General features: G+C 37.0%; 2 protein-coding genes across 2 annotated transcripts in view; both read right to left on the minus strand.

The window, feature by feature from the left end:
• Positions 1 to 9,039, minus strand: part of rpa1 (replication protein A1) — a 29,398-nt gene extending 20,359 nt beyond the window's left edge. The window contains exons 1-11 of the mRNA XM_012874570.3: positions 8,859 to 9,039; positions 8,473 to 8,520; positions 7,568 to 7,646; positions 7,312 to 7,420; positions 7,137 to 7,225; positions 6,818 to 6,895; positions 5,549 to 5,675; positions 3,717 to 3,819; positions 3,538 to 3,606; positions 3,018 to 3,210; positions 525 to 661 (exon numbers count right to left, since the gene is read on the minus strand). Of these exons, the coding sequence (XP_012730024.2) occupies positions 525 to 661; positions 3,018 to 3,210; positions 3,538 to 3,606; positions 3,717 to 3,819; positions 5,549 to 5,675; positions 6,818 to 6,895; positions 7,137 to 7,225; positions 7,312 to 7,420; positions 7,568 to 7,646; positions 8,473 to 8,520; positions 8,859 to 8,888 (1,062 nt within the window). The 5' untranslated portion in view covers positions 8,889 to 9,039. The remainder of the gene's footprint in view (positions 1 to 524; positions 662 to 3,017; positions 3,211 to 3,537; positions 3,607 to 3,716; positions 3,820 to 5,548; positions 5,676 to 6,817; positions 6,896 to 7,136; positions 7,226 to 7,311; positions 7,421 to 7,567; positions 7,647 to 8,472; positions 8,521 to 8,858) is intronic.
• Positions 9,040 to 11,334: 2,295 nt separating this feature from the next.
• Positions 11,335 to 15,937, minus strand: serpinf2b (serpin peptidase inhibitor, clade F (alpha-2 antiplasmin, pigment epithelium derived factor), member 2b). Its single transcript, XM_012874583.3, has 9 exons — positions 15,783 to 15,937; positions 15,230 to 15,298; positions 15,072 to 15,137; positions 14,704 to 14,980; positions 14,439 to 14,582; positions 14,098 to 14,286; positions 12,975 to 13,117; positions 12,047 to 12,251; positions 11,335 to 11,963 (listed from the first exon to the last, which is right to left on the minus strand). Exons 2-9 carry the CDS (start codon positions 15,287 to 15,289, stop codon positions 11,614 to 11,616), a joined length of 1,434 nt encoding a protein of 477 aa, XP_012730037.2. The 5' UTR covers positions 15,290 to 15,298; positions 15,783 to 15,937; the 3' UTR covers positions 11,335 to 11,613.
• Between the last annotated feature and the right edge of the window lie 163 nt (positions 15,938 to 16,100).

The following is a 16,100-nucleotide window of genomic DNA, read 5'->3' on the forward strand; positions in this document are numbered from 1 at the left end:
AATGGTTAAAAAAAAATCCCAAAAATCACACTCCAGAACATTGTGGACAGCCTTTTCAGAAGAGATGACGCTGTTACAGCTGCAAAGGGCGCCCAACATCTAAATGAATCAATGGATTAGGACTGCAGTGCCCCCTAGGAACACATCTAGGCATCATTAAAAGTTGTTTGACATTGTTCTTTAGCAAACATACGTTTTATTTCAAACCCGTTTGGAAGTGGGACACCTTTAAAATAAACTAGATGGGAACACCTTGCTGCTTTACAGGAGGAAATAAATAGGACTGAAGTCGGCACAAAGGGGAAAAAAAATAAATAAATATCGACATTTTAGTCAACAACTCAATTCTATTAATATTCATTACATTTCCAGCTTTTCAAGAGAACAACTTAACCAAAGAGCAGCTTTTCTAATCATCCCATTATTTATTGATATTCCTTGCAGAAAACTGAATATACATCTAGTACTGATGCAGTCATGTAGAAGGTTTTAGAAATCCCCAGCACAACCCAGTTTTTACTTACTTCCTCTCCCCACAGTGTGACAGTCACCAGCTTTCCAGACATGTCCATCAGACTCAATGTTCTCTTGGATACTTCACGGTTAGACTTGGTTGTCAGCCGGGTCACCTCATCCACGCTCTTGCACACTCCAATCACGTCTGCAACGCAAAAACAAATAAGTGTTACCCATAGCAGGACACGCTGGATTTAATTATCGGACCACCACCACTCTGTACCTTAGTTTATAGTCCTGTCGCATCTGAATTGCATTATAACCTGAGCATAATATTCTCAAAAACACAAAGGAATTACTTAGTATATCCCATTTCTAAAGCTGCCAGACACAACTCTACTCGATGTAATTTGGCACTGAAATAAAGAGGAACCGACAACCACATTGAGTGTCGTTTCATATTGCAGGAATGGTTTTGCTTTTAGCCGTCGATGGACAATCTGGGTCTCTGGCAAATATACTTGGCACTTATACCTAGTTTGTTGGAAGTAAAACCACAAAAAAAGCTTCAAAAGTTTTCATAGATGCAGGACTTCAACCATACTTTGCTCAGGTTATAACTTTGTGAATTTGCGCTTTAAGTTTCCCATAGTGTAAAGTAATAGTTGCTGATGATGGGTTGAAAAAGGTGATTTAAATAGTTTGCCTCAACCCAAGTCTAATTAAATATAGACTTTCACACGACAAAAGGATTGATGGGTGAATAATGCGTCAAGAACGTTTTGACTTTAATTGCTCAAACATACAGGAGCAGAATTATTTTGCAGGGAAAGCTGAATGCCGCGGATGAGTTTCTTTAAAAACAGGACAGAAGTTTCTCAACTGATCCTTTCAATAATATCCTAATTCATTGTTTGTGAAAAAGCAATGCATTACATTTAAAAAAAAAAAAAAAAAAAAAAGCAGAAAGCAGTGATTGTAAATGACAAGATTGATTACTGGTCCTTTTACCTTTGGCACATACAAAACATGTTTTTACAGCGTGGACAAGGGTTTGGTCCATGCAAATATAAAATCAACAGCAGCAGCCCTGTGCAATTGCTGCCTGTTAATTTTGCTGAATGCTTTCTTTAATGATCAACTCCAGCAGCAGGGTAGGTTGCTAGTAGGTACGCAAAACAACATTTGACCTCCAAATAATTGTTGATTAATGGTTCATAAAAGTTTGTTTCATTTGAATAACTAATAATGTTCGCTAAGTGGACCTTCTTTGTGTTGTAGTGCGATCGCTGTCCATAAGAGGACGCCACTGCTCATGCTTAAGTGGAGCAAGATGATAGTAGTCAGAGAAATAATCGCGACAGAGGCATGCCAGAACAGGAGCAAAATCAAAATGAGTTTGGTTTGGGATTATTTTACGCCATTTAATAATGACAAGGATACAAAATGCTCTTTATGTGGTTCTGTTTTTAAATATACTCTGCCTCTTTTTACATTCAGCATATGGAAAGACACTCTTGATAAAAGAGAAAGGAGCCCATCTTTGAGCTCCTTAAAATTAATATTTAAAATGATACCGTTGGCTCACATCATTCAGGAGGTTTACTACTTCACTGTTGCAGATACAGGAGCTTTAAGTTGCATTAAAAAAATATATCTGTTTTAGTGTTACCTTGTAGCATTACTGTGGCTAACATGCAGAATTGCTCCTCTCGCCTCACAGGGAAAGAACCTCTGTACAATGCTTTTATTTACTATGTCGGCTAAAGACAGTCGCACATGTTTTTCCTGGACTCGCCCTGTTAGCAGACAACTCTGCACAATTTTTTAATGCAGAGAACTGATCAATAATTTCTGAAAGGATTATTGTAATGATTTTTGACCAATATCAAAATAACTATAACCAATTCAGTGAAAACAGGTTATACTGAACTGGGAGCAATACTACTACGCTCCTTAAACTTCCCACTAACGTGCAAGTCTAACCAAACTAAAACTCAGACATTTTGTTATGAGATGCAAAAATCCATTCACTGGCATTCTGACAGAGCATAATGTGGGTGATGCATCATGTTATGTAATTCACAGCAACTTGTCAATAGGGTGCAGCAAGGGAAGGCTTGCTGTAGGATTTCACCTGGTGAAGTGAGTACTTCGAGGATCAGGAAATCAAAGAATATGGAGTAGTGCTGATTGTGCTTCAGCAAAAAACTTTAACCATGCAAAGTTAGCCGTTATTCTGCCAAAACCTTGAGATAACAGGGATTTAGACAGCATCTCTGCATTTTATTGGTTAATAACTTGTTTTTAAAATTAGTCAATTATATTTATATCACTGCAAAAAGCAATTAACATTTCATTAACCAGTGCAGCCCTAATTTACAGAATAAAAATACATATAAACTACTAATGTAAAAAACAGCAATTACTTTCAACCAAGAAAAACCTGATTGGTTTTGTCATTAAATCATCCTATTTTTCCCGTTTTGGCAACTGGTGTGTGTGTGTGTCTGTGTAGGGTGCCTTATATCGGTGCAGATATGTGTAGAAAAGCTACATACCAACAATGGTGTCTTTGTCTCTGTTTTCCAAGTCCCCAATGGAGACAAAGTCACACTGCACCATGGGAATATCACAGCTGTCCTCACAGGGAATGATGCTGGACTCTCCGTTGAGAGTCATTTCATAGTCATTCTTCACTGATGTGTACTGCTTGTTTGCAATCTTCAGGGAGCCCTTGGAGATGTAGTAGACCTGGTTCATGCAGAAGGATAAACTGGGTGTTAATCAGAGATCTTGGGAGCATTTCACCTAACTGAATGGTGCAAACGAGATAGGACTTCAGACAGCAGGGGAGGTGGGGAGGCATCAACAAAGGCTGGCAGATGATCATAAGCTGCTTATTGTATGGGTACGATGCTGCCAGATGACTCATTCATAGTCTCTGTGGTTTTAACTCGCAAAGTACTGGCAGCTGTTGATAGAACATTGTGCTGCCAAATCTGTCTTAAACAGCAAAGAGAAAGAAAGTTTCGGCAGATCATTTGGAAATCCTGAATTATCTAGGAGGAAGAAACTCACCTTCCCAACCTCAATCAGAGAGTGGAACTTGTCGACTTCTTGATTAAAACCAGTCACTCTGATCTCTCCCTGTAATTAAAAGGTATTACAGAGAAAATGTTTTAAATACCAGACAAAATTATGGGTTTTGGACAAGGATCTTGGGGTCCATTTCCACAGAATAAAAATAAAAAACATACACTGTCATCCACAATCTCCATAGAGAAGAGTTTTCCATCTCCACGAGCGTTGCTCCATGTACGAATGCTGCTCTTGTTGGTTACACGAGCACGGATCGTCCACCTTTAACACAAATTTGGGTTAGGATTGATCACTTGAAGAAGTTTTTAGAAGTAAAAATGTATTTTGCTATAACAGCGCATGCATGTATAACTGTATTTAGTCATTAATTCACTCTCAATGTGTTGATAATCACTGTTTTTGAAAAAGGTGTTTTAAGCTTTTTCCATATTAAAAGCTTAGTCTTTATTGATTTATTTTTTCTCAAGGTAATGTTTGTGCCTTTTATAACCAGAGAGCTGGGTTGGAAGTAAAATAATCCAAATCTTGATAAAAATAATTTAAACTAAAGCCTAATTTTTTTAAAAAGGAGCATATTAACATGTTTACAGTCAGGCTTGTTCTCTTTATTTAGGCAATGTTCCCAGCATCAATATTAAAAAACAGCTATTTATTAATTTCCAAATAAATTCCGGCGCTCTAATCTGACATTAAAGTTAAATAAAACTATCCCATGATGTAGCTTCACTTTAATCTGAACCACTAATCTTAGTGATAAATGAAACACTGAAATAAGCCCAATAATAACTGTTAGATATTCGATTGAATTGCAGCGGTAGATTCAAAACAGTCTGCCCCTCGGTGGCTGCCTACTCCAGGGCTGAGGAGCTTCATCACCCCTCAACTACAGCTGGGTGAAGTACAGCGAGAACGGACAACGGGCATTTTACAGCTAAGCCATATTTTGATAAACCAAGCAGATATTTCAGCTTTACAAAGCCACATTTTCCCCTAAAAATCAGTCTAAAAGTTGATTTTATTTCAAAGAAAATGGAAAGTACAAAATTTTACCAACTTTAGTGGCTGCTTCATTCTGCAGCCATGCGAGAGGGTCATGTGACAGGGGTGCTCTTTGCTCACAAGGAACTGACGCTATACTGCCCTCTGCTGCAGCCTCAGTGAACTGCAGGTGATTTAAACTACCACTGAACGTGAAACTTTGAGACGGCAGCAATGTTTATTTTTAAACGACGCGACGACGCAGGATTTTTTGCATCAACAATATTTTATTGTCAATAATGTCGACTAAAGCCATATACAAAAAAATGTGCCCCCTTCCGTTACTCCTCTATTTAGTTGTAAAGTTACTAGATGCAGTATCTTTACAACTAAATGCTTGTAAAGTTACTAATGCAGGTTATGGCTGAGCCAGACTGATGCTGATAATTTAGTAGGAACAACAAGAAGGAATCTGTAGCAACCTACCCTAATGATGTAGTTAATCACAAAAGAAAAAGAAAAAAAAAAAAAAAAATCAGCAAATTTATCATAAAGGCAGAAATTGTAAATGGTTGCTACTGATTACATTTGCATAGAGCAGATCCTTATTTATGCTGTAAAAATATGTTTTGTACGCGCTAAATCCATATTGGTTTTCAAACAATTTATTTTTGGTTCAGGTTTTGTTATTTGTCCCTCTGTGGCAAACTGATAAAATGGCAAATTGAAGCACACTGGAGCACACTGAAGATTAGCAATTATAATAAAACAAATTAAATGTACGACCGAATCAAAAGTACCAAACATGGTATCTACTATCTTTATTGGTATTGGTATGATTTTTTTATATTGTGACAATCCTATAAGCAACATAATGAGTAAATCACTGGTAGTCTCTTATTGTAAGTATTACCTTAAATTCCAATCACATTTTCAGCATGTTTCCAATGAATGGATATTAAAACAAACAAAGTGTTACTATTCCAACAACAAAGAAAGCCTGCATACTGACTTGGACTGGTAGGGGTTGAGACTGGCGATGGGCACAATTTTGGAGCTGGCCCCTGGAGTATCAGGCAAAGCAGAAGGAGCCTTCTTCGTAAAGTCGCTTTTTAAATTTCTCTTCACTGGTTGAGAAACTAGGAGAAAGAATATATGATGTGTGATGAGTAGTGATGGATAACAGTCAAAAGAGAGGTGCATACATCATTCATCACGGGCAAGTTACTAAAATCAAATTTCTTTCGATTGCAACCGTCTGATCGCTGCGATTATGTCACTTCACAGGGAAAGTTTCAAAGAAAAGACGTACTGCTTCACATTTACCACTGCTGACCTCACTCCTGCATAGCGGAGATGTCTGAATAAGAAATAAGAATGTTATCAAACCAGGTGGCTAGAGATATGTGAGCCAGCATTTTGGTGAGAAGTATGATTCACATTTCACAGAATCAAGGCAGAGTGTGAAATGCTATAACAAACTGGAGCTGCTCTTCCCCTGGAGAGCGCTGCTGCCTGACTGCGATTTTCCATTTCAACAAGCACCGCACATTTGATTTGTGAGCATCTCACGTGGAGGATTAGGGTTCAAAGTGTCCACTTAAGTCCTCCAACTTTGCAAACCACTGCACTTCTGGTAATTAAGCCCCCAGATCAAGCAGCACACGGAGAAATGAACAATGAGTGTGCTGATGAACAGGATGGCCGCCACAACCCTAATTCCCACATGGCAGATTTGGGGAATGAATACCTGCCATGGCGCACACAGGAATATGGAAAAACGCTCTGACAGCTGGATTTCACATCTCCCCAGGTCAGAATTGCTTGCAAAACAATTATCTTACTAATCTTGGACCACATAGTAATCGCTTATGAACAAGTCGATTTCCTGATCTACTCCACACCCTTGACCATGTGAGCCTATATTGCTACTAAAAAGTATCTAAAATATAATGGCTTAAATGCAAAGGCAAAGATAGTTATGGTTATTAATACTAAGTCATAGACTGGAAACTAGGTGGTAAGGCGTTACATTTCAAACAAAAAAAAATGTCTCCATGAATTAAATATGCAGATATTTTTACAAGGCCTGGTCAAAATTGTTTGTCACGAGAATCTTTAGATCACTCATCTGCAACAGACAACTGGTGCCATCTGGTGGCCATTTGAAATATGTGCATTTAGTAGCTTAGTTGCCATTTTGAACACATTTTTTTTTATATATATATAATTTTTATATTTTAACTGATGTTTAGCAGATTCAATGCAAGCTTTAGCTCACCTTCATTTCTGTTTTGCTGCTGCTGCAGAGGTGGTCTGCTTTCAGGGACTTGTGCCGGATGCTGGCCTTTGTTCTGACCTGTACAGAGAAAATGACATAAAACAATTGGAGACTAATGCATCTCAATGAGTTGATATTGAACATGTAAATGATATGCAGAAACTAATAAGAAAAAAAAAAAAACAATCATAAAGCGAAGCATATAAAAGGCAAAATATGTGATCACATGGGTCAATGTGTTAGATCTAAATATCTGTGATGATATCCATGCATTTAATGGCAGGCGTGACGGCAGCTTAAACGGTGGGGTAATATTTACCATCAGCATAAGGAGTAGGGTCTCCTATTTTACCGCTAACCCCATCAGCCGGCGTGAGGACATCAATTTCTAAAATGATTACCACTCGTCTGTAACGAAAGACATTATAACCTTAAATGCATACTCAGGTCATAAAGGAGAATCCAGACCAGGTGTATGAATTAAACCTTCATACCGTCCATCCTTGAGCATATTCGTCACCTGCCTCTTGAGGAGGCACACACAGTTAGGGGCCAGGATGTTCTCCTCCGCCATGTAGTTCAGCTGAGTGGAGAGCATGAAGGCTGCCGATGCGTAGAGAGAGCAAAGCAAGACATTTAGATTGCGGGTGGCAAAAGACGCGATCAGAGATGGAACCCGTGTTCTTCAAGTCAATCTGGTCGCTGGTAAAACATTCATGCAACATGAAAGCAAAAACAAACATGGCTTACATGACAGTGTGTGTCGTCCATCGCTCATCATCACCCTAAAGCGAGAGGGCCCGCTTCCACCGTCAATCTTGCGAATGTTCTAAAAAAAGTTTAAAAAAATAATTATGTTTCTCGAGTGGAACAATAAAAAAAAAAAAGTGATTTAAGATGAAAGGACAAAAAAAAAAAAAAAAGACATCACAAAATACAACAGGTAGGTTAATAAATTATGCCCTAGTTGCTTAACTTCAATCCCTTCATACAATACACAGTAAACATGATTTACTGACAACAGGGCTTTTGGCAACATGAAAATACCCTGACAGCGAGAGAGAGAAAAATACACAAGCACGCATTTAAGATTTAATTTAATTAGATTTAAGAACCACTGTTCAGAGACAGGAATATTCATAAAAGACAGTTTGTTACAAACCATAAAAACTTAAATTAAGCATCTTAACTTTTTTTAAGTTGCCATACAATTTTATTAAACCTTTACTAACGTGTTTTGTAATGTATGTAAGATAAGAAATTCCTTTATTGTACCACAATGGGGAAATTCAGGTGTTTCAGTAGCAAAGACGCAGACATAGGAGCACACACTTTATAGTAATGGAAAAACAAGCTGATCTAATGTAAAGTTGCTTCTAAAGCAACAGAGAATGAGCTTGTAATGAAAGGATAAAATAAAAAGTAAAAATATTGCACAATAATTGCTAATATGGCACCATGAAATATTCAAGATAACACCTGCAGTGGTGGTGGGAGACAAAATGCAGAGCAGAATAAGTTGATGTTTACAGAAAGATAAGTGTAGTTCAACCGGACGACTTTATCTTTCAAATGAATCAAACAAAAGGCTGGATTAACAGACTGAACGGCAGGCTGACTGCGTGGCGCGGCGTAAAAACGACACGGTTACTCACCAACAACTGAAGCACTGCGTCGTTCCAACCGCTGCCATTTGCCAAAGCCTGTAAAAACATTTAGATAAATTAATTCAACTATTTCCCACCAATATCTCATTATATGAACACACATTTTCACTCAAATGAACTTACAAACGTACTTATACAGCTAACTTCGACCTTAATTTGAATGCAGTTGTATTTCTGCTATTTAAAAAGATTATCAAACGACTCAAATATTAAAAAATTGCCCTGCGTTTGTGCCAGATTTCAACTCAGACATTACCCAAACAAATTGGTATCAGCTGGTTAATGCAGCTGAACGTAATTCGGACATATCTAACCTCAACAGTCTCTGCAACACCTCGTTACAACTCTGGTTATATTTAGAAAATTAGCCTTACCTCTATGGCGCCCACTGAGAGATTTGTCATGTTTGTAGATAAGTGGTTTACTAACAAAACCCCACAAAGCCTGGTTACTACTACACGGACAGCTCCGACAAACGTACACTGCTAGCAGCTCCTAAACTGTGTCGGTGGCGCCAAGGGGTTCGACAAAGCGCGCGCGAAGTGTTGAGTCTGTTGCCAGTTTCCGTTTCCGTTCACTGATCTGAGGTCAGTTTAGAATTCTTCACAAACGGGTTGCAGCGCCGGTGATAGAGACAGCAAAGCAGACCCGAGGCCAGCCGCGCCAAATAGAATGTGACGTAGTTTTTTTTTTTTTTTTTTTTACGTGATGCGTTCACGAAAACAAGGGACTTTCAATATTATTTCTATATGTATATATGTAACTCATTTATATATATATATAATTATATATAGTATATGATATAATATAGTATATATATATAGATATATGATATATATAGAGTATATATATAGATATATAATGTTTTATATATATATAATATTATCAATCTTATATATATGTATGGTATATTATATATATATATATATATATATAATATATATAAGTATATATATATATATATATATATATATATATATATAATATCCCTTTATATATATATATTTTTTATTATTATTATTATATATTATTATTATAACATAAAACACTAAAACGAGGGTTCGAATCAATAATTATCTATGTTACTGTTTTTGTAAACAAAACGACACTCACTGTTGTCCCATTCCATGCTACGACGAGAACTGATGAAGCTGTGATAACCCAAACAAAAATGTGTAAGTGTCGTGACAAATCCCATTTAACAAAAACAGGGGGATAATAAGCTGTAAACCTCATGACAATGTTTAGTGTACCCATCACATGTTAGGTGCATGTCAGCATACAAGAAAAAAAAAAATCAATAAGCAATCTATTTCAGTAATTTCTCTCAAAAGGTGAAACGCTTTTTGTCTAGATTAATTACAAACACTCTGTATTTACTTCTGTTCCATTTATGGCTACGGAAATAAATTTTAAAAAGCAGTTTCTCAGAGGATAACATTACAAAACACCAATTGAAAATATATGTTAATACAGTTATGGCCATGCTCTGGGCAGTGGTGGTTCTAGACCAAATTTAATGGTGGGGGGAGAGGGGTAGGGGGGGCTAACGTTTTTTCATGGTGGCACTGAAAAAAATAATTAAAACAGGGAAAACTGGGCATAAGTTAATCGTTTTATATAGTAAGTGAGATACAGAGCCAAAGAGCTATTTGTGTCTCTGGAACTGCAGACTGCAGACCCCTGAAAACTGTGATCCTGTATCAATACGGCTGAAGGTAACACTGAAATACATGAATTCTAAAATTCTTATCAAAATAAAAATGCTAGGGTAAAAAATGAAATGGGCCCAAGGGAACAACCAGTTATGATTTCTGTTCCAGCACATATCATCATATCATCAGTTTTATGTCTTCAGTATAGGGGCCATAACAGGGGCACTGTCCCCTGTTTAGAACTGGCCATGGCTATGGGCCTGATTGTGTGGGGTCGGCTGCTGCGTTGACAGCTGATGCGCAGACAGCAGCTCATGACCTCTAGAATGAGAGCAAGACAAAAAAAGGTCATTGCTAAAGAATGTGACTGTATAAAAAATTTAGTAGTCAAACATAATAATGACAAGTTACAGTAATTGAAAGGGAATAGTGGTAGAAAGAGGTATAGATGTTTCAATAGTTTGGGGGGAGATTTACAAGGCATGCATAGTGGTCCAAAGTTTTACATTTCAGATAAAAGTAGATCTTACATTTTATTTTGAAATCTGCTGATGTTGGTGTGTGTTTTATCAGGTCCAACATCAACTCAGCCATCTGTCAGGGAATTTTAGAGAGCTTTGTCCTTCTCTCTGCATACAAGATCTATGCAAATGCTGATTTTATTTCATGCAAAGCTAGCAAAGACCAAGTACTGCGTGCACATACATTCAGAACACATATTTCAGTATGTCCACATCTCTGCATTAAAAATCTTTTATATTTCATTTGTATTTTAAAATATTGGAATGTTCAAAGGATTTGCATTTTAATTTTTCCATCAACTGTAAGCCATAGTCATCCAAATAAAGGCCCGGAATATGTGAATGCGTGTCGACAATGGCTTTCCGTTTTTGTATTGTATTACTGAAAAAGAATATGGCCTTATTCTGATTTATTGAGATGTGCCTGTAAAACTGTAGAAACATAATTCAATTTATGCATTTGTTTCACTATGCCTGTAAGATTATAAAAGCATTCTCTCAAGAATGGGCCCAGTGGTATGCATTTCTAATGCATGTGCTGGATGAAGATTTCTATTTTCTCCCCGATATGCAAAAGTGTTGAAATATTATAGTCATCATTTCAACAAAAGGAGTAGAGATTATATATTCCTTACCTTTCTGTACTCGGATCTTTACTAAAACATTTGAAAGCATTCATTCAAACACAACATTTTATTATATTTAAGATCATAACTCATAGCCAATGGGATTCCGATTAATACATTTAATTACTTGCAATATAACAGATTTGAAAAAAAAAACAAAAACATTTTTTCAAATTCCTTGATCATCAATAGCCAAGTGATGTATTATTTTATATGGAAACAGGCACACAATGTTTTTGTTTTCACATATATTTTGTTCCAGAAAAATAATACAGTAGACTTAAGATGTTTGAGTTTTCCTGGGGGGAAGAAAAAGTATTTTAGTTCCTACTTAGGAGGATTTACAAATGGGCCCATGTCATTCTTGTCAACTGGGAATCCCACTTTATCTTTATCAAATTCGACCCTCTGCAGGACAGGGGCTCCAGGGTTGGGATTGTTGATGACACCCATGAAGATTGGTATCTGAGTTACATCATCTATTAGCACAAAGAAGAAGGGCTGAGTGAGGTGAAAAATAGGATTGGATGCCCTTGAAATGATGACAGCTGTGGCTGCAGCAGCCATCGCACCATCCTCATTTATTTCCATGCCAGACTTGTGCATGACACTGGACACAGGCAGGGGGCCATCTGCAATCCCAGCCAAATTGGGATTTAGGAACATCTCCCCAAGACCTAGGACAAAATCATGATTAAAGAAGTAGCTTATGGAAACATCTTGCTACAGCAGTTGCTGATGTGGAAAGGTCATGTCTTACCCAATTTGGTAAGAACTTCCTGCAACTCTTGGGAATATTCCAGTTTGAATTTGGGAACTTTAACTTGAACAGCCCTCTCCTTGGGTAAGCGCTCATACAAGTCGGAGATGTTTAGATACGAAGAAAGTGAAGTCACATTCACTTTCCCTGACTCAGGCATGATGACCAACAAACTCATGTCATTTGTGAATGGGAACCTTGCTACCTGCACAAGGAGAGAAGACATGTTGTTGCAGTAAAACAGAGATCGTTATTTCACATCTGGTCATTTTAGGTCAACTTTACTTCTTTATTTCTGTTTCTTTGCTGTTGTCTTTGTCTAACTTTTGCTTGGTAAAATGTTTGTTCTAATTACTGAGATATCCCAAAATGTAAAGCCGATTTTGCAATTATTTCTGGTCTGTAATATGTACAACTTGATAGCCTCTTCTTAGCAAGATTTTCAAGTTTACTACTGATGCCTATTTATTACTTTGCTGGAATAAATACATGTAAGTACATGTTCAAGATAATAGCTTTTACACATCAAAATGTTTTACAGAATTTGACCGAGACTTATATCCAATCCGGACACCTATAAATGTAGCCTGGGTTTCTATTCCGAACTTAGTCCCGCCCACAACGTTTTAGGTCGGGAAGTTCTGACTAGACTCAGAAATTCTGACTAGAATTGAGTATGACCATGTCAGGCTACTATAAATGGGTCAAAAGAACTCAAAACTAATAAATAAATGATAAAAAAAATGTATTCACTTGTTAATGGAGTATATTTATTTATCCATTTAATTTAAGATAAATTAATCCAGAAATGTAGTAATGATATGCCGGAGTAAAAACAACCAGGAATTGGATAATTATTTTACATCTAATTTAAAAACTAATTCCTGAAACAAACAAAAATACTAAAAGTTCAGACGTCATACTTTACCTGAGCCTCCAGCTCATTGTCAATGAAAAAACTCAGCGGATGTTTGGTATCTTCCATCATATCGACATCGACCATGTGCAAATCATCAAGGTAAAAGACGCCTTTGGAGGTGAAGTTCGGATCAAATCGAGCTTTCCATTCTCCTGTTGGACACATGGGGGGAAAAAATGGCCACGTTTTTTAGTCAGCAGCATTCTTCAAACAAAAAACTGTTCATACAGTACCAATCATTATTAAAGTTTTTTTCTGATAGCATAGAGAAAATAAGTTATACTTTATTATATTTTAAAAGGTATACAGATGCCTGTAAATACATTTTGAATAAATCATTAAAAAGCTGATTTATTCAGTAATGGAATTCAAAACTGAATCTTGCATAAAGATTAATTTTCTTCTTATTTTTAATCTAATGATGGTTTTTATACAGAAAATTTCTTGAGACTCATGGTCTCATTTTAAAGAAAGACCTGTTACATACAACAACTATACAGAAAAAAGGTTCCAAGCATTTATTTCTGTTCATCTCTAAAATAGCCAACTTCTAACGAGAATCAAATATTCAGTTTCTCAGGGAAAATGCATTACATAAGACAAACAAAAAAAGAACGATATTTGCTGTGGAAAGGTTATGTTAGCCCCAGATTGTCATTGCTAAAGAAGCTGGGTCTTGTGCTATGTTCAAGAATATTATTGGAAATTTATATGAAAGGAAAAAGTGTCTTAGAAAAAGGTTTAGAAGCAACAAAAATAACCAACCGCAGCCTTAAAAAGCACTGTGAAAAAAGCATATTCAAGAGTCTGCCTTCTTCTTTAGCAATGAGGCTTACTCAGATAAAAGTTGTATTCCCCACAATTGTGTAGGCCAACCAGATAACATTTCTGTATTCAAAATTCCTTGTTTCCTTGTTTGCTGTTGGATTATTAAATTTTCTGAGAGACTGGAAAATTGGACTTAATTATAAAATTATAATAAGAGATAAACACTAGAAACATATCACTCTGTGTGTAATGAATTTATCTGAGGTTCCGTTTTTTTAAACAAGTTATTGCAATAAATAAGATTTTTCCAATATTCTTATTAATCTACAGGTGTAAGATAAGAGTCTATATGCTTGTTAGTCACCTCTGAAATAAACAGCATTGATGAGCATGAGAAGCAGATTGGGTGGTAAAGAAGACAGGAAGTGCGTCATTTTTCCTTGTGTCGCGTTCTCCACCCATTCATTTATCTGCTGAAGACTTTCCACTATTGCAGGTTCTGAGTCATAAAACCGCAGCGATTCACTCACAAAGTCTTGTTTTGCTTCAAACCCTGAAAGAAAAAGAAAACCATGTTCCGTTTTATAGTTTAAAGTCTTATATTTTATAAGAAACTAATAACAGACAAATAGCAAGAATAAGATGTGCAATATATACTTGTAGCATTAGAACAAAATCAACGTTTGCATGTGTCTTGGGACGAACCTTGGCGCAGAAACATGCGAGTGGCAATTTGCATGTCCCTGTTTCGGAGCTGTCTTAAGACATTATGCAGTGACTCGTGATAACAGGGTATTGAGTTGTTATGCAGATGAAACATCAGCAGCTCCTCCGTCTCGTTTTTTGCACCTTAAACAGACAAAACACAATTCGACATTGCGGCCTCGGCTATGCCACTTTAAAGTGAGGTGAATTCAGCAAAGGGAGTAAATTCATTTAGAAGCAGTCTCTGCAGTCGTGGCTTGCATACCTAGAGCCAGTTGTGAGAGGGCCAGATATATGCTTAGAGGAGAAATGATGACGTTTGGCTGCTCCGTTGACGTCTCCAGGTTTTGTAAGAGCTGCACACCCAACCTCTGGATCGCAGCAGTGATCGTTTGTTTGGTGTCAGGGCTTTGACTGATAGCCTGACAACTATTCCCCTCTTCTTCATCTGGTGACGTGCTGTTTGTCGGTGGAACGGACGGTGCACTAACAGTTGTATCTATTAGAGTTGCTGGCTCTGAGGTACCCTGGCTTTGCCCCTCCTACAGGCGAGAACAACAGAAGCAGGATACAATGCAAGCACGATCCACAATCATAAGCATGCACATTAAATACAAATGTCTCAGTTCTTACTTCTATGGGTTGACTGGGAATTAGGGGAATAAGGGGGATTGACTGATCTTCTGTCACTTCAGCATTCTGTGAGGTACAAGATAGCAGAGAACAGTGGTATATAGGTATTCCGTAATCAATAAAGATCTTTAGATTATTATTTTTTTTGAGCAATTTACAGTAGCTCCTTGGCTGCAGAGACATATCAGCAGGAGTGTCAGGCAGAGGTCCATATCCATGAAAAGTAACTATAAGAGAAGAAATATATCAACCAATAAGATAACATTTTCTCAGAGACATACCTTTCTTGATTATAATGCTGTAGTGTTGCACAATAAATGATTAAAAAATACCAGTGTCTTTTCCTCATTTAAGTTAAAAAGAAAATCCTTTTGAGTCTATAATTCCAATGATAGCAGGTTTGTCTACAGGTTCCAAAAACTTCATTTTCTGTATTAAGGAACTTGAATGACCTAAAAAATTGACAAAATCTTGAACCTTGAACAGAAGTTAAAGCCTGTATGAAATCAACCATGAAATGCAAAGTTCTTGCTTTCAGCCGTAACCCAGAGTTAACGCTCACTCTACGAGCATCAAGGTAATTTTTCACGAGACATTTTCATTACAAGCATTTTAGTTTTGAACAATCAGCCTCCATCTAAGACAAAAAGAAGCCTTACATTTGTCACATTATCTATGGTCTTTCAGGAGTAAGATTTGAAATAGGTTTACCTTTTTTAAATGAAAAGAAAACCCTCCTGGCTTGTCCAAAAAAAGGAGAACCTACTGTACTGTGAATTGCTAAATTCCCTGAGAGTAAAAGGTTGGCAGTTGCTCAGCAAACAGTTAAATATCAACTTGCATTGATTAGGAGGCTTGTTCAAACCACTATTTGTTTGGAAACGCAGCTACTGAAACCCGTCCAGGGTTAAATATCCACGCTTGAATTATGTAGTTATTATTCATGCCAGTGGGCCGGTAATTTCTGACAGGAAACATGACAAACCAGTTACTAAAATGACAAATCATGTGTGTGGATAAACAAAACAC

Source organism: Fundulus heteroclitus, chromosome 18 (assembly GCF_011125445.2).
Source record: "Fundulus heteroclitus isolate FHET01 chromosome 18, MU-UCD_Fhet_4.1, whole genome shotgun sequence".
NCBI lineage: Eukaryota > Metazoa > Chordata > Actinopteri > Cyprinodontiformes > Fundulidae > Fundulus > Fundulus heteroclitus.